This window comes from Balearica regulorum, chromosome 5, assembly GCF_011004875.1.
Source record: "Balearica regulorum gibbericeps isolate bBalReg1 chromosome 5, bBalReg1.pri, whole genome shotgun sequence".
NCBI classification, from domain to species: domain Eukaryota; kingdom Metazoa; phylum Chordata; class Aves; order Gruiformes; family Gruidae; genus Balearica; species Balearica regulorum.
In genome coordinates, this window is record NC_046188.1 from 45,843,846 (window position 1) to 45,863,328 (window position 19,483).

The 19,483-nt window shown below is 39.8% G+C and overlaps 1 protein-coding gene across 2 annotated transcripts in view; it reads right to left on the reverse strand.

Moving 5' to 3' along the window:
- The window catches only part of EXT2 (exostosin glycosyltransferase 2), a 176,710-nt gene that overhangs the window by 29,322 nt on the left and 127,905 nt on the right, over positions 1-19,483 (reverse strand). For both annotated transcript variants that reach the window (XM_075754705.1, XM_075754704.1), the window contains 2 exons: positions 18,050-18,181; positions 8,177-8,366 (listed from right to left, as the gene is read on the reverse strand). In XM_075754705.1, the coding sequence (XP_075610820.1) occupies positions 8,177-8,366; positions 18,050-18,181 (322 nt within the window). The remainder of the gene's footprint in view (positions 1-8,176; positions 8,367-18,049; positions 18,182-19,483) is intronic.

Sequence of the window (19,483 nt, forward strand, 5' to 3'; positions counted from 1 at the left end):
AATTAGAGAATGATCTCTCCCTGTCCTTGTCTCGACCCACAAGCTTTTCGTTGTACTTTTTCTCCCCTGTCTAATGAAGGAGGGGAGTGATAGAGCAGCTCTGGTGGGCACCTGGCCCCCAGCCAGGGTCAACCCACCACACTATCACACACTATTTTCCTGAATTTCACAACTAGCAATTTAGACAAATACAAATGAAAGGGCAAAAGTATTTGGCTGATGGAGAAAATGAAAAAAACATCCTGTCTACACAAATATTCCCAGCAGCAGACACCTTGGACCACAGTATTTATTTTAACGGATGCAGAGTAAGTGAGAAAAAAAATAGTTTTTTTCCCATAGTATTTCAAAGCTTTTAATCTTTTTATAAATATTATACATGCAGTCATGGGCCTCCTGACATTGCTGCTGGGTTGACAAGCTTCTTGCATACCCTGTATGGCTCAAAATACATGCAAAACTCAAAGACACAGAGCAGAGATCACATCCTCTAAATACAGAGAGCATGTAAGATCAGCAAAATGATTCTATAAAGCTTTAAGGTTCCAGATTAAAATTATCATTGTATGTGATATTTTCTCTCTGCTATTTCACATAGAACATCCAACATTTTTACCATCACAAAGGACTCACTTTGAGAAATCTGGCTTGCTGGGGGCTGACAGGGTCCGTCTGTCAGAGAAGGGGAAGAGCATCTTCAGTCACAGGCTTGCCAACCTGGCGAAGAGGGCTTTAAACTAAAATTGCTGGGGGAGGGGAACCTCAGTCCATCCGACTCCTACCAGTTTGAACAGAAGCCCAGAGCCTGGACAAAGATCACAGGTCAGCAGGAGAACACTTGAAGTACAGCACAAAGGAATTCCAGCCAGTAGGTCAGCTTCATTGACCAACTTAAATGCTTCTATGCAAACACATGTAGCATGGGGAATAAACAAGAGGAATTGGGAGACGTGCACACGCCTGCAGGGCTTGTGATCTCATTGACATCATGGAGATGTGATGGGATAGCTCCTATGACCGGAGTGTTGGGATGGAAGGATACAGGCTCTTTAGGAAGGCCAGGCAGGGGAGACGAGGTGGGAGTGTCACCCCCTATGTCAATGACCAGCTGAAGTGCATGGAGGACTGCCTGGGGGTGGATGAAGAACCCACCAAGAGCTCATGGGTCAGGATTAAAGGCAGGGCAGGGACTGCGGACACTATAGTGGGGGTCTGCTACAGGCCACCTGACCAGGAAGACCAAGTGGATGAGGCCCTCTGTAGACAGATCGGAGCAGTCCTCATGCGGGAACCTCAATCACCCCAATATCTTTTGGAGGGACAACACAGCAGGGCATAAGCAATCAATGCATTTCAGGAACTTCCTGGATGATAACTTCCTCCTCCAAGTGACAGAGGAGCAAACAAGGAGAGGTGCCATGCTGGACCTTGTTCTCACCAACAAAGAAGGTTTGGTAGAGGATGTGAAGTTCGAGGGCAGCCTTGGCTGCTGTGACCATGAAATGGTGGGGTTCAAGATCCTTAGGACAGCAAGGAAGGTGCACAGCAAGCTCACTACCCTGGACTTCAGGAGAGCAGACTTTGGCCTCTTCAGGGGTCTGCTTGGTAGAATACCATGGGATAAAGCCCTGGAAGGAAGAGGAGCCCAAGAAAGCTGGTTAGCATTCAAGGATCACCTCCTCCAAGCTCAGGAGCAATGCACCCCTACAAAAAGGAAGTCAGGCAAAAATGCCAGGCGACCTGCATGGATGAACAAGGAGATCCTGGGCAAATTCAAATGCAAAAAGGAAGCCTACAGAGGGTGGAAGCCAGGGCAGGTAGCCTGGGAGGAATACAAAGAAATTGTCTGAGCAGCCAGGGATCAGGTTAGGAAAGCCAAAGCCCTGACAGAATTAAATCTGGCCAGGGATGTCAAGGGTAACAAGAAAAGCTTCTATATCAGTGATAAAAGGAAGACTAGGGGAAATGTGGGCCCTCTCCAGAAGGAAACAGGAGACCTGGTTATCTGGGATATGGAGAAGGCTGAGGTACTCAAAATGTCTCTCAAAATGACCAATTCTCAAAAAGAGGTAGGTTACTGTAAAATATCTGTGCTTTGAGAAACATAATACAAAGTTTCTGAGAGGTACTCAACAACGACCTTGCCTCAGTCTTCACTGGCAAATGCTTGAGCCACACTGCCCAGGTCACAGGAGGCAAAGGCAAGGACTGGAGAATGCAGAACCGCCCACTGTAGGAGAAGATCAGGATCAGCACCATCTAAGGAACCTGAAGGTGCACAAGTCCATGGGACCTGATGAGATGCATCCACGGGTCTTGAGGGAACTGGCCGATGAAGTGGCCAGGCCACTCGCCATCATATCTGAGAAGTCCTGGCAGTCCGGCGAAGTTCCCACTGACTGAAGAGGGGAAACATAACCCCCATTTTTAAAAAGGGAAAAAAGGAAGACCCAGGGAACTACAGGCCGGTCAGTCGCACTTCCATGCCTGGCGAGATAATGTAGGAGACCCTCCTGGAGACTATGCTCAGGCACATGGAAGATAAGGAGGTGATTGGTGACAGCCAACATGGCTTCACTAAGGGCAAATCATGCCTGACAAATTTGGTGGCCTTCTATGATGGGGTTACAGCATTGGTGGACAAGGGAAGGGCAACTGACATCATCTACCTGGACTTGTGCAAGGCATTTGACACTGTCCCGCACGACATCCTTGTCTCTAAATTGGAGAGACATTGGATGGACCACTCAGTGGATAAGGAATTGGCTGGATGGTCGCACTCAAGAGAGTTGTGGTCAATGGCTCAATGTCCAAGTGGAGAATGGTGATGAGTGGCGTTCCTCAGGGGTCAGTATTGGGACCGGCACTGTTCAACATCTTTGTTGGCGACATGGACAGTGGGATCGAGTGCACCCTCAGCAAGCTTGCTGACGACACCAAACTGTGTGGTGTGGTCGACACGCTGGAGGGAAGAGATACCATCCAGAGGGACCTTGACAGGCTGGAGAGGTGGGTCCACGTGAACCGCATGAAGTTCAACAAGGCCAAGTGCAAGGTCCTGCACGTGGGTCGGCGCAATCCCAAGCACAACTACAGGCAGGGCGAGGAATGGATTGAAAGTAGCCCTGAGGACAAGGACTTGGGGGTATTGATTGATGAGAAGCTCAACACGAGCCGCCAGTGTGCACTTGCAGCCCAGAAAGCCAACCGTGTCCTGGGCTGCATCAAAAGAAGCGTGACCAGCAGGTCGAGGGAGGTGACCCTCCCGCTCTACTCTGCTCTCATGAGCCCCCAGCCAGAGTACTGCATCAAGTTCTGGGGACCCCAGTACAAGCAGCTGTTGGAGAGAGTCCAGAGGAGGGCCACGAAGCTGATCAGAGGGCTGGAGCACCTCTCCTAGGAAGACAGGCCGAGAGAGTTGGGGTTGTTCAGCCTGGAGAAGAGAAGGCTCAGGGGAGACCTTATTGCGCCCTTCTAGTACCTACAGGGGACCCACAAAAAAGCTGGAGAGAGGCTGTTTACAAGGGCGTGGAGTGATAGGACAAGGGACAATGGCTTTAAACTGAGAGTAGATTTAGATTAGATTTTAGGAAAAAACTCTTCTCCCTGAGGGTGGTGAGGCACTAGGATAGGTTGCTCAGAGACGTTGTGGATGTCCCTTCCCTGGAAGCATTCAAGGCCAGGCTGGATGAGGCTTTGAGCAACGTGTTCTAGTGGAGGGTGTCCCTGCCCATGGCAGGGGTGTTGGAACTAGATGATCCCTTCCAACCCAGGCTATTCTATGATTCTATGATAAGCACTCTGAAAACTTCAAAATGTTTGCACAAGACATCTGTGTTGCTCATACATTTGTCTGTTGCAGCTGTATTTTTTCCTAAGACAATGCTCATTGTAAGTTCAAAACCAAAGGTTAGACACTTGGATTCCAGTCTCACCCAAAGCACAGTGTTCCTACTTTGGCACACAGATTCAGTAATGACCTCAAAATACACAGTAAAGCTTACACACCTTTTTACACACCTTTGCCTATGTGTATCATCTCCCTCAAATAGAAAGTATGGGAAGGCAGTGTGTTCAACTAAGCAAAATAAAGGCCAAAGCATGGGACCTTCTTGAATTTCTTCCTTGCCCTGAAGCTGAATTACTGAGTGATGGTGAAGACTTCACCTCTGTATACTCCAATTTCTAAAGCTGTAAAATGGGAATGACCAGTTAATCTACTGGTTATATAGCCAGGATACATACATATTTCTAAATGTTTTGAAGGTACTCAGATGAAATTAACCTAAAAAAAGCAGTTTCCTTTATTATTTATAGTTTAATATATTGATATTTTATTTTGATTTCAGAGTAGATACTTTCTAATTAGAAATCTCAGCATCTACTTAATAATGCCATTAATAATACTACTTACATAGCACTTTTAAATTATAGGTCTCAAAGCATTTTATCTAAGACAATATTGTTGTATTCATTTTATAGACATGGAAACTGAGGCACAGTAAGAAATTAGTTGCTCCCATTTAGCAGGCAGAAGTTGTGTCTGGTCAGTGTTCCAGCTGCAAGAGCTATCTACCCAAGAAAAATAATTGAAACTTTTTTTTTTTAGTGCTCACTAGATTTGCAAGGAGTTTGTTTTCCATACACTTTGCATGCTCCCTGCACCTGTTACCTTCCCATGGCGCAGCTGCCGAAATCAGCTACAGCCTCTTACCTGCACTGGGGGATGCTCAGCAGTATAGATGTCAGAGTGACCACAACTCAGTCTTGTCAATTGTCTGACAAAAATCACCATTACTTCATTTTCAGATCATGCTGACAAATGTATCTTTTCACTCAAACTTTAATAAATGCTGAGGACAAGCCCAAAAGAATTTTTATGTTACAGAATGTCACATTTATTGAGGGGTGCAGCATCCCAAATTTTGTATAATATTTAGAATAGAATATTTCATTTTTATTCTGTTTTCCTCTTAAGTCCTGAGTTTGCTGAATTCCATTATATAAAGGCATTATTACAAGCACATAAGCATTCATTAAAAAAACAAAGCAAAAGCCCCCAAAACCAAACCCCAACATTCATTTTAGAATTTGCATGTACTTCAAAACTTTCCATTCCTAGGGACAGATTCCCTCTATTTCCAATACATAGTGCTTCAATAACAATAACATTTTCAGGTTGGGTTTTTTTTCGGGTGTTGACAGAAGACAGAAAGGAGCAGCCACATGTCATATTTGCGTGGCATTATGCCAGCTATCTCAGGAGACCTAAATCCAATTCTCAATTTACCACACATAATCACTAAAGAAGACAGCTCGGGTGTTCTTCACCCAACCCTCCCACTTACACATGCAAAACAAAACAAACAAACAAATGGTTGCAACGACAAAAGCCAAGATTTGCTTCTGTACCAAAACGTGTCCCTTACATGGAAACAGCCAGGAAATACAGCACTTGATGCTCTGGGAGGTTAAGCACCTCAGCTTTACTATAACCAATTAAAAGCGAATAGCCATAAAAGTGCAGATACTACTGTAGGGTAATAAACCAGACTTTATCAGTGACAGTGGTGCACATTACAAACTTCAAACTCATTCCTTGCTCTAATCCATCAGAAACTTCCTGGCTTTAACAGACTATAAACAGCAGAAGCTTTGAAGTCCAAGGATTAGGATCACTAATAGACTGAACTAGAGACTGGCTGAAGAGCCAAGTGGAATGCCCTGCATGGATCTGGAATAAAACAAGTTAATTTAATCAAACTGACCTCTCTCTAGCCATGGGCCAAGAGATTACAATGGTTATAACAGCAATAAAGGCACAAAGGACACTAGAAACAAATAGTTATTTGCTTCAATGCAGTGCTTAGGCTAACATAAGGGCAAAACTGCCTATGCTTTCAACTGTGCTCTCAAATGCACAATTGTAAGCTCTACAGGCAAAGGCTGTTGTTTTTTTTAAAATTAGTTTCTGACTTAGTGTTAATCGAGGCAGAAAAAAAATTAAACACTGTAATTTTCAAGAATTTCTAAATGCAAGATTAATAGAATGATTAAAGAAAAGATCATTCTAGTGATTTATTTCCTTCAACTCTCCTGTATCTCAGTCTCACCCAAGGGAAATGTGGAAACAATCCATTTCGGTTAAATCCACCTGCATTCAGCGCTCACATAACTGAATGTAACACTAGGCATTTTTGTTTTCAGAAAAGAATTTCTTACTGCAAAAATTCCAGTTATTATCAATTTATACACAACACTTCTCACTCTAAAGGACTGAAATACATTTAATAAACCACTAAACTTGAGGAGTTTAGCACAGTAGTATTACCAAGCGCTTTTTAAAGCAAACAATAAAGCAACTCTGCTTTAAACTGGAGCAAGTTGCCAAAATGGCAAATGAGCCAAGTGAATGGTAGCAATAGCTTGGCTCTGAGAAGCTGTTAGAAGATGGTAAATTGAGACAAGTGGTCAGGGATTAATTTTTACATTGTATCTTGCTGCTGTGCAGAATAGCTAACTTCCAAGAGTGGAAAACTACAGCAGCTCAAGCCTCTGAAAAGAGAATTACAAAGCAAGGAGTGCTAAGGACACACTTCATTTGCTATGGAAGATGGAAGAATCCACAGGGTTCTGTACCACCAAATGTAGCATTTTTTTTTAACATGTATTCCTACATGGCAACATTTCTTCTCCCACAAAATCACCACATTTTCAGATGAGAATGACAGATTTGTATGTACAGCATACGGGAAACGAATTCATTTACAGCTACTGTATCTACAGTACTTAATCAAGAATGAGGAGAGGAGGCTTTAATTGCCCAGAACAATGCTCAGGATTTTAGTGCTAGCGTTTGGAACTTGGAAGAAGCTCGTCCTAGGAAGCAATAAGCATGGAAATAAAATGAGCAGCGTTGGAGCAGCTGTCTGGCACCAGAAAGGATTACCACAGGCCGAGCCTAGCTACCTTCCTTTACACAGGGCAATGCCTCCTGGCTCTCACATTTACTCCACAGTGATTTTGTGAACGAATTCACCAATGTCAGGACCTATGCCTCCAGCTGAGGACCTGGGAGAAGAGTAAGAGCAGCGTGATCTCGTGAAGCAGACAGCCCAGGGATGGAAAAAAGGGAGCCGGTGGGAGACAGAGCAGCCATGTCACGTGCCGTGGTGTTACATGGAAGGAGACAGACAAACATAGATCAGGATCCTGCGTTTGAAAACGTAGGCAGCAAGCTGTGAGGACTGGGCAGCCTGAGGTCCTGGCATGAGGGGATACAGTACAGCAGCATGCCAGGCCAACAGATACCCTCGCCAGGAAAGCACACCTCAGATGCTGAAAATTACACAAATTAATTCAGAGATCTACAACACTGAGTTCACACTGGAGTCATTAATATACTTTTGAAACCAAATAGTCTTCCAAAAATCTACACATTTAAATGATTTGGGAAAAGGTCTATGAATGTGCCCTCATTTTACAATAACCATGAATTAAAAAATGTAAAATATCATGCAGACGTCACCAGATTCATTCATAAAGACTATAAAAAGCAACATAGTATCATATCTGTTGGAAACAGAAACATTTAAATAAAGGCACCTATGTCTTGTCTCACTGGTCTAGCTGTATTTTCACAAGATACTCTGGTGGTGCAAGAACTTCTTTTCAGACACCTAAAATGTCCCAAGTTTTCATCTCATCAAACTTATTTTATAGTTCCAAGCATTCAAACTACTTTGCTGCTTTGAACCACATTTGCCTTAGAAAACAGTCTAGCAGAAGTAGTATTCGCTGCAATGAGAGACTGTCTACAGAGAAATAAAACCAAGCATTGACAAATCAAAGATGGGTCTCTCCTCACCACTCCCCAAAATAAAAGTTAAGGACAGAAATGCTTCTGTAACTATTGCATCTGCTACTTTTGATTCAGAATTTAGCAGCACAACCACTGGTATGTTTTTTTCTTTAATTCTACTTTGGCTTTCCTCATTTCAGTTTCAAAAACATCGCCACAAAAAAAATTTCCAAATTTATTATTTTGAAAGTAACCATGAAATAGTTTTTGAAGACATATTAATGAAGTACAAGAGAGGTCATGCTGTAACAGGTGCAAGTAGGCATGCTACCCCCAGTTTCACCCTCCTCCACCACACCTACCATGGGGTCTTACCTTCTGGTGGATTCTTATTCTGGTTGTTCCAGACAACTAACAATTTGGATAGACTAGGCACTTTAGACACCTCTGTGATGACGCGGAAAAGGCTCTCCACACGGTCATAAGTCAGAACTATGGCTGTGAAACCTTGGGACTGAGGTGGGATCAGTGGAAGGAAGAGTGGGTTGCTCACACTGCTCCATTTCTGTGAAGCACAACAAGAAAACAGGAAAACAATGAGATTAACATGAATTATCACAGTAGGGAGTAATTGTTACAGTAGAGTGTAATTCACATAGCCAGGACCTAACCATCAGGTTTGGAATTTGTTCAGATCAGGCAAGTTGACTCTCCAATTCAGGCAAAACTGGACTTCAGCAATTTCTCAAAACATTTATTCCAATCTCTGTTTTAATTTAATTACATTTTTGCCCAGCCATAATGTTGCAAACAAGAGCGGTTTTAGGTAAAAAATAAAGTGGAAGAGGCAGATTTGTGGAGAAGGAAAACCATGGTGAATTTTGAACCCAGCCAGCATGACTCAATTCTCATTTACTAATCACTATTTCAAGACATTTGTATTTATAGTGAGGACCCAATAAACAAAGAGAAACTTAATCAGCACTATTATTTCAGAAGTGAAAAAGAGTGAACAACAAAAATCAAAGCAGCAAATACATAATGTACTAGCTTCCACAAAACTGTTTATTCAATGGCAAAAAACCCAACTATTGCATTAAAAAAAAAGAGGCACGAGATGCAAAGATGCATTTCAGAGAGTTAATCTACTCCTCGTGAATTTTAACTAGAGCATCCCTTTTAAGACTTTGAAGGTCTTACTTCAATACACTGCCAGCGTAAGGAAGCCAGCTCAGCTGGCAAAAGACAAGACAGACAACTAAATTCTCACTGAATGTGCCAACCTCCTTTGGAGCCGACAACGTGGGGGAGGAAGCAGTGAAGGGACCATTTGACAGGAATGAAAGCGCCGGCATTTGTCTCAACTTTTCCATTCCAGCTGACGTTCCAAGCAGGGGTTGGACAGAGAAGCAAAGGGAAAAACAAGACCTTTGGGGACGAGGTGAAAAGGGGAGTTGGGAAAGCAGAAACTGAGTGATGCTGTTTTGCAGGGTAGTCTTGAATCCCAGCCTGTAAAAACTATGAATGCTCAGAAGAGGTTAGTAACTGCCAGCAGTTTACAGAAATACTGCAAGAATCTCCAGCTAAACTCATACCATAAGCCTGCTTGTCTTAGGAGGAAAGCAAGTTTTACAGACTCAAAGTTATCAGCTCATATTTGCAGGAAATTTGCAATTTTCCGTTTCCTTATTTAGTCTTTGGGTTACTTTATACAACCAACAATCATCCTCATCATGTTTAGTGGTTAGACCCCTCTAACTAGAGTAACTTCAAGGACGAGGAGAAGAGAGAACCTATTTACTAAAAGAGATCATAACATTTTGACCATTTTGGCAAAGGAGAAAAAAAAAATAGGATATGAATATGATTTCCTTCTTTGAACACGTCAACACCGAAGGGGGGATAAATATGTGAGGTGCAAAAGAGACGCTTAAATTTAAACACAGCATTGGCACTGTTTTATCCAGGATGGTCTAAGGGTATGTTCCAGGTAAGCATCTATCGGTAGGAGTAATACCCTTTAGTAGACTTCCTGAAATAGTTGGAAATACAGACTAGTCTTCAGCTACATGTACTTTATCAAGTCTGATACAAGTATCTTTCAACATAAACTGTGAGGTTCCTAATGGAAAGCATGAAGTTCTAGTTTTTACCCAACAGGAGTAATAGAATAATGGAGAAATAGTAGCAGCATAATATGGAACTTTGGTTCATAAAAGGGACACGGCTACCTGTGATAGCAGAGGACTACACTCAGTAATTCAGACAATATATATCCATTACTTTAGCAACTGAGCAGAGACAAATCTTTAGCAACTTTAGCAGAGACAAATCTGCTTTCAGATTATTACATTTTCTAAAATTAACAGTTCTATAGATACTTTCGCTAATTTTACAAGATGACTAGTGTTAGAAGGGGACAGCCCTCTGATTTTGTTCCAGCTTCAGTAATTCCTACAGCAAATCACAATCTAAATGTTACCAGAGCATAATCCATCTCATTAAAGCTTTACAAACTCATTTCCAACCCCCACCTCAAGACTTCTATTACCCAAATGACCCTTATAACGTTGAGTAGCTTCTTAAAACAACTTTCAGAAATCTCTTTCCATTAATATCTGAAGCAGAGGTTTAACATCATACTCAGTAGTGTGCCAAGAAAATCTTATGTTTCTGCTCTACAAGACGCAGTAACTGGTAATCTACGGGCAATGCTGTATTTACTACTCATGGGTGAGTATTGCTACCTAAATTAATGGCTCCCACTTGAAGTTTAGCTAGCAACTCTTTCTCTCTGGCCACAGCGTTTCCTAACAAATTACTTGCTATAATACCCTTGGAAAATTATTCTTCCTTTACTATCATCTAAGACTATTTTAGGTACTTGCAGGAAAAAAGACAGATGCATGTGTGTGAGCAAATGCATATGTGCCTAGAAAATTATCATGCCTTCTCTTAAAAACCTAACTTTTAGGTACATCACTTAAATTCCAACTTTTACTACTTTCAGAAAGGCATGAAAATTCTTCCCTGCTGGTTCTAACATAGGAAAAATAAGGCAACTTTTGAGGTGTTTTTGCTCGTGCATCTACTAAAGGATGATGGAAGGAGGGAAAAGCCTAATGGATGGAAGAACCAAGCCTCTCATTTGAGAAAAACATTTCGAAAAGGCAATTAAGCATCTCTCAAGTGCCATTAAGAGCCAACCCCCTGCTGCCTGCCTGAAGAGTGTGTCTACAGTCTGAGACCTATTGACCCCACTTTCTGCAGGAAATCAGGCAAATTCAAGCCTCCATAATTTGCTAAAGTCTTCCAGATTTCTGCTTGGGAAAAGCAAACCATACAGGCAATTAATTCAACAGCAACCTAATTAAATCTCCATTATGGCAGCAAAGCATGAAATGGATAATGACATAGGGATGGGTTCTCCTAGTCACTGCTCAAGAAACGAAGTGAAGGAACATTTGCTCCAGACCCACCTTTATTAACATTCTTGACAGAAATTCACAGGAACTTTCACTCTCAGAAGAGCAAAGAGCAACAGTGGATTGATCATCCATCATCCTTCTTTTACAATGGGCTGACACTCAGCTATGGATAAGACAACCTTTCACTCTTGCCCTGCCAGCTAGTATCATTAGAGGACCCAGGATAATTAATCTAAGATTGATAGGTTGTTTGATGTGAATAATTTTTATGGGCAAAAAGTATCAAGTTCAAATGCCAGTTTTGTAAGAGTACTCTTATGTCACTTAAGTCTCGCAGTCTCAGTTGTCTGACAGCTCTTTGCAGTTCACATGAAAAGTCAAAGTAGTGGCACCTGAATGACAGTAAGAAGTCAGGGATAGCCTGAGGCTGGGGAGAGAGAATTCAGAAATGCGTATGTATGGAGGGAAGGATTCAGACTGATGTAGCTGTTCTGTGCACACTTTCCCCAAGTATGCATGTGTAATAATGCCTTGGAAATAAGGCACCTTTTTTTACTATAGATACATCAAATATTGCTCTCCCTCTTGGTCATTAAAACCAACTAAATTCTATTTTAGGAAAAAATAATACCTTAAGGACAAGGTATCAAGGGAGTTGAATTCTTATTAAGTTGGATTCTTAAGGTTGGACTTCATGTGGAGTCTTCAGGTTCAAGTTAGCAGAGAAGTTTTAAACAGACAGTTCTTAGCAGGATACAAAAGTGAAAGAGATGGGAGCTTCAGGACATCAACGAACACAACTGGACTGAGAAGTGGCCAATCTCTATAAATGCTACAGAGCCTCAAAGGTATTGGCAAAATACCAGACATAACTAAGACAGCATCCTACCCCAAAACTTTTTATTTGGGTGTACACTGAGTACCATTGAAAGAGACTTGAAGACAGACACAGCAGACACATTACAAACTGCATCATAGAATGGTCTCTAGGAAAACAAGGCTGTGAAAGATGTCCCATATTATAGGAGAGAGTCAAGTACTTCCCAGTTATCATTTAGTGGGAAAACTCAGCAATAGCACTTCAGAAGAATAAAATTTCACTGCTCCTATGAACAAGACAGTGGGTTTTCCTCCCTGCGTATTTTATTTTCAACAACTAGATTCGGTGCTTGTTGGAACCAATATACAGGAGAAACCACACAGTTTGAACAACAACAATTCACTGTCTTTTAAAAGCACAGAGGTAAGGACAACAGTGTGTTAAAACAGTAGCTAAGCAGTTGTTCTATACATCTAAGCAAAACAAGGATATATATTTCCCTGGGTGGGTAAGGCTTTTTCAGCTGGGTTGTTCTGCATATCAATCTAACCTCAATGTGGTTTTAATTATGAATTACCAGACTAAAAAAAAAAAAAAAAAAAATCCTTCATTTATTCTATTTTGCTGCAATTATTCATGACAAGTTTCTATTGAATACTTTCAGAAAGTGTTTCATCATGCTTCCCATCCTCAAGTGGTCATAGGGCAAAACCAAAGGAATTAACCCTCTCTACTTCTCCAGAGACAACCACAAAGCTTACAATCTGCCGAATCACAAGCCAAGTTGCAGTGGCCACCATTTCATGTTTTGACGAAGATTATAAACCCTCCTTAAAAACATTTTAGCCACAAGACACACAGGAGTTTCTACCTATTCCTTCTTGAGTGATGAAATCTGATATCATCATGAATTCTGATTGCCAAAATACATCACATAACTATAACACTAAGTTATTCAGCATCTTTTTTTTGTTTTGTTTAGCCACTTAAATCTAATCAGCTGAGCCGTTCTGACAGAATCTATTGGCTGAACACATTCTTTGATATAAAAAACTCAGCTTCAGGCTCACGTCTTCAACTCTTTAATTTCAATAATGTGGCAAAGGAATAGATATGCAGTAGAAGAGGAGAATTATCAAGAATTGAGTTCATATTTACAGTTGCCATACTACTTATACTTTTTGGAATCCCTCCATCAATTTTAATGCCATTCTTTTGTAAGAATAATAAGAATTATAACATTAATAAGAATATTCAATCAATTTGAAAGAGAACCAGGAAAAGGAAAAAGGATTCATGTTTTTCTGTGGGGTTTTTCTTGTTCCCTCCCGCCCCAATATAAGTCAATGTAGCCTCTCCTGACCCAAAGAACCCAGGGTATGACACAATCTGAATTGCAAAAATGGAGCTTAACATACCTTTCATGCTCCCAAAGCAAGAAGAGACAGGGAGTACTGAAAAGATGACTTGTGGAATCCAAAGCAACAAGGTCCCATTATTTTTATTTTTAAAGTTAATGACTTCCACTACATAAAATAAAGCTGCCCAGTTATGAAGTCATAGGAGGCACCAGGCAGTGCAACAAACAAGGTAAGAACAACGAGACTCTCAACTTTGGCCAGTAAAATTGTATAGTTTCTTTGGGTGCATCTCAAAATCAGCTTTGGTAAGATTAAAAACACTTGTATGCTTAGGTGTCTACTTTTAAGCTAAAGACAAAGCAAAAAGCTCTTTGAGAAAATAAAACTCAACAGTATTAAATGGTTAGGCATAGACTTAAGAACTAAAATGTCATTCAAGTGAAATATATGAAATCCAGTTTCCTACTCTGTCAACCAAATCCAAAAATCTGTGGTTCATGCCTCAAAGGATATAATTTACAATGGAAATAAACCTACACACTAGATACTAGCCACACAACGTAGGATAACTGTGAGGTTATCTATCACTGTGTAAGAGAAGAATCCTAATTTCTAGGCATGTAAGTTAAATAACCAACTGTTAATTCATGTTTCACACACGCATGCAAATATCAATATTTATAGCTGAATACACATGGTAAACTTGTCCATAATGTCAACACTGCAAAAACATATCAATAAACTGAAATTCATTTAGTATAAGAAAGAATATCTATCTTCTAACATGGTAAATAAAGTAAAATGTCACCCAGCTGATTCAAACCATCACACAAGGTAGCTGGAAATACAGCAGGAACAGAAACTAATATTGTTGAATGGAAAAAATACCAGATGCTCATTGCCCAGAAAAGTGCTAGCTTCTTCTCATTGACAGGTAAATAAAAAGTGTATGTTAATATTTGCTTAATGCTTTGAAGATCAGCAATGGTACTAGGATGGAAGTACAGTTATAACAGTAGCATTGTCTGGAGACTGAGGGCTGTAAACACTGGTCAAAGAGCTTAGAAATAGTTTAATTGTTCAACAAGTGTCAACTGCCTGGTAATTGGCAGAAGCCCACAAAGTATTCTGTAAATGAACATCCTACTTAGGCTTTGCTAAAAGAATGGCACTTTTTGCACCGAGTTAATTTGGCTATCTTAGTTTAAACCAAATGATGGTGCTGTTTTCTGGCTCACTGGGAGAAATGAAATCTGGTATGTTTATTGTTCAGCATACTGATATTCTCAAGTGATTACTAAACTATGGTCTGTATCATCCAAGGTCAAAGCTCAAAAGCAGCCTCTGACTAAAAAAGCTCTAACGTTTTATAGGTCTACATTATAAACAGGCCTGAAAGAATTTCAACAAAAGCAACCAAAGAAATCTGGAAAAACCCTAACTCATTTTTCAGAAACTCATCTATGTTAGCAAGGTATGAGGCAAAGTAAGAGGAGAATTTAAATAATCTACAAAGCATAAGCGAGAAAGTAATTTACCTCTATCAGAACCTAACAAAGTACTTAATTGGAGATAGCAGATCACATCTCAAACCCACGTCATTAGTTCTAATCTAGCCCAAACTGGTAACCATCAGAATGCAGACTGTAGAAGTGGTCATTTTCTGGCTTACTTGAATGTAACTGCACTGCCTAATGGGTAATGGCTGCGCCAAGAAATACAAAAGGCATTAAACTCCTATCATTGCAGCAAAAGACTGAGATGTAAAAGACTCAAGTGGTCCAGGAATTAATTTCAGGCCCCCAAAATATAATTTGCCCCCTCCTCATTAAAAGGAGGAAATATCTTGCAGTGCATTTTTATTGAAAGTACTATTCCATAAAATATTAGCATGTTATATGCTACAAGTCTTCCACTTCCTCAACAGGATAGTGGATGAGTAGGAAAAAATCCACTTTATAACACATTTTTTTTTCTTTAGAAAAGACCAACAGCCTTCAGTCAACCCATACAAACAGATAACACTGCTTGGGACCACTTCCTCAATGTAATGTACTAAGTACGGAATTAACTGCATATGCATTTATCTTCTTAATTTTTAATTCACTACAAGTAAATTAAAAAAAAACTCAAAAAGAAGGCAGCACATAGAAAGAGAAATTGTCATCCAACTGTAGAAGAATGCAGGACTGCCTCTTTTGGCAACAGTACCTCCTTATATAGTGGTTTAAAGTGTTTAGGAAACTACAGACAACGCAAGGTGAGCTGGTGTTTCTTTGTGTTGAGACTTGAGAAATATATGGGGAACAGAAATACAGCTAGTTATTTTGTCTTCTTATCAGAGTTAAGAGGATATAGTTGCCATCTTCTGCTACCTCGGATGTACAAATGCTCCTGCTTTCCAACTATAATGTTTCATCCAGGCTTACTAGAAATTGTGACAATTCTATGAGTGGACATTAGGCACGAGCTTAGATGAGAAACACTCAGGCTCAAATGAATCAGTATTCCCCTGACAGGCAGACACCAACTCTGGAATTTCAACTAGCACAATTATTTAAAAAAATATTAAATTTATTAGCAGATACCATCACCTTCTAAATTGTCTGAAGTTAAAAATCAGCTGAGTTGTGAAAAATATGCTCCCCTATAGACCGCAACTGTAATATGCCCTCACCTCAAAGAGATAATATATTCACGGGGAAAAAAAAACAAAATAAATCTCACAGATAAATTGGAGAAAGCTCCAGTTATTTGCTTCAAATGAAAGAGCAAGGGTCAAAACCAAAGACTATTAGCTGACTTAAAGAAAAAAAAAAGAAAAAAGAGCCTCATGGAAGAAAATGTTCATACATGTTCAGAGTAGCTATCAAAATCCCCAGTTAAAGATACCACAGGATCGTGTACCACTGTTCTATAAATTTAACTGCTCTTGAAAAATTCCCGATCTGAATTCTATTTTCTTTAACTGACCCTCTCAGAAAGGGTCACAAGCACTCGGTGTTGCTGGCTAATACAGAGCTTACACAGCCCATAAAGGAACTTTTAATGACATTTCTGTTTCATATTGAAGCAAGAAATGAATTCATGCACATATTAAGCAATTTTCATAGACTAAGATAAACATCAAGTTCTTTCAACTGAGACATAAAACCACCAAGGAACTGACCATTCGTAGCATGAGAGAACCACAATACGAGGTGTTAACTCCAACGTCCTGGACAAATTCCAGCCTATCTAATTGCAGTCGGCCTTCAAACTTTACTTTGCAGTTGCACATTGATACAATATACCTGCCTACTTGTACTGCCCTAGCACGGTATTGCTGTTATGTGTTCCTCCACAGTTTCAGAGTTCTGTTCTGTATGTTGTTGTATCTGTGGTCATAAACCTTCTGCTTAAGAACCTCTAGGTTGAATGACTAATACAAATATTTTTCCAAGTATATATTAAAAAAAAAAAAAAAAAAAAGAAGAGCCTGCTTGTTGCTTAGAGTAAGATTAGCTTCCCCAGAAATGGATGAGTTTCTGGTATAGGAGAGAACCCAGGAAAAGGGGTAATCCTAAAGTCTTTTTTCTTTTCTTCATTTTACTAGGTGTTTCAAGCTGCTTGTTTTGCTAGCATAATCTAAAGGTGTTAAGATGTTCTGATCCCCTTCTTGCAGAGTACATACTTGCGCAGCTTAATTTCTTCCTTAAATATTGACAAGTGCCACGTTTGCTCTCTAGGCAATGACAACAGTAGATTATTAATGCCTGGCAATGGAAAATCTTCTGAAACCCAGCAATGACCTTCTAACTCTTTGTCAGCAACTGTTCACACTCTATCAGCTTGAAGAATTTAAAGTAAAACCACACTCTACTCCCGAGCACTCCTACCCAGCTTTCAGAGAAACTCTCTCTAAACCATCATAAAGCGAGACAGTTAACAAGTTTGTTTTTATTAGAAAAACAAAACTATTTTTTATATTTTGACACAGAGAAAATTAACTGATTATGAGGGAAAATCATCCCAGGCTTTTATATATATTAAAAAATCAGAACCAGCTGCTTGGTGCAGAAGGTTAATTACTACTCCAGTGTTTCTTCTTAACAGAGGTGGGTTCAACCAGTGAAACAAGAAAAAAAAAATCCACAGCAAAACTTTGATCATCAGTTTCTGTATAAGAGAAACTAAGTAGAAATAACATGGAGAAAATTGTAGGCATAGGAATAATTAGCTATTTCATCAGAATTACATGAAAAAGCCTTGCAGATTGTTTAAGGTCTTCAGTATTTCCACTGGCTATTTCCAGTGTAGTTAGTCATTTTTAAGAGCATAAACTGACACTAAATTCAACAGAAATAAAGAAGTGTGTGTGCATGCATGCATGATAAATAAATAAATAAACAGGCAAGCAATTTAGTGTGTGCAATAGCAAAAGTTAAAAGTTCGCATTTCACCACCAGGACATAAAATGAACTGTTACTTATTTTGCCAGTGTCATAAAATATATTAGCTTCATCTGTGCAAGTTACCAACACAACACAAACACACATACACAGAATTATTACCGTTTCATGGTGCATACCTTTTACACGAGAGAAAAAAAAACAAACCCACGATTTGTTTTATGAGTGAATCAAACGTATTTACTTACCACAGCTGGAGGATCATTCCATTCTTCATAAGAAATGGCAGCATATGGGTAAATTCTATCATTGATAATCTGAAGAGTAGCAAGAGCAATTGCTTTCATCGACCGAAAATATGCTTCCCAGAACCACCTTGCCTGTAAAGAGAATAAAGTTCACTTTCACACTGCACAGATCCAGTGCTTATTAATCAATTTTGGCTTGCCATGCACAATCTGTTCCATGCAATCTACAAGTCAGGTGGAAATTAAATTAGGAGGAATGTTTATTGTAGCTAGGATATTTCCACAGAGCCTGAAGGCCTCAAACTCAACCCCACCCCCCAAAAAACCCAGGATTTATAGCCAATAAAAAGAAGCAACAGCATTACTTTGCAGGTGATTAAATAGAACAAGAATACTTGAAGGAATCCATTACTTTCACACTTTTATCATATGTTTTCCTCTTGAAAAATGTCAAAACCAGTTTGATTATAGAACAGAAGAAATTGTTGTTATAGTCAGTTTTTCTAAGGCAGAAGAATCCACAGTGCAGCTAAATAGCCAAATAAAAGCAAGCAGCTTCAATGGTGGAACTTAAAAGTCACCTTTTAACATCAATATTAGTGACAGCTGATCAGTAGAGAATTTCAGTACTCATGAACCCTACCAAACAAATACCTTCCCAAGTCTTACAAAAAAAATTTAAAATTATTTATACAAGTAAATATTAAGATTTTTACACAAAAGTACATGCACACGCCAATTTGTTAGAATCATTAATCCAGCCTAATTTACAACATGGGCAGTGTAAAACTGCTCAAATGAAGCATGTGATTTTCTTGCACACTGATGCACTGAATTTCACAGATGAGTTGTTTTCAAGCTACGGTCCTATATGGCAAATTTTAATCTTGTCCCAGTTTCTATGCAAGACAGAAATGCTGGAAGAAAAGCAGGGGTTTGGAAATGAAAATGCTGACTTACCTGGTTCTGTTAGACACATAAACATACTTTTTAAAAGCCTAGATCCATCAACTGATCCTGCAGAACCCCATCCAACCCAGAAGGAAACACGCTTTGCCAACAAACGTAGTTCAAGTGTTTTGGCCCAAGAGATGTGAATTTTTTCAACCTAATTTTTCTTCAGGAAACTCCAGCACCTTGAAGTGTACAGAAGGTAATTTACTTTGCAGTCTCCCTGTGGTTCAGTATCAACTATAAGAGTATGCGTTTGCATCTAGGCTGTAGAACAGCTAAAACAAAAGACTTTTTTTTTTATAATTGGAAACTTAAGAAGCTTTCATGGCCAGAATACAACAGCTGAAGACAACATACAAATTTGGGCAAGTGCTATTTTACTCTTGCTATGGATTCCTTAAATATCAAAAAGGCTCTACAGACAGGCTGGTTCTGATCACGTGCTATGAGAATATTAAATAATATTCTTTAGAATATTCA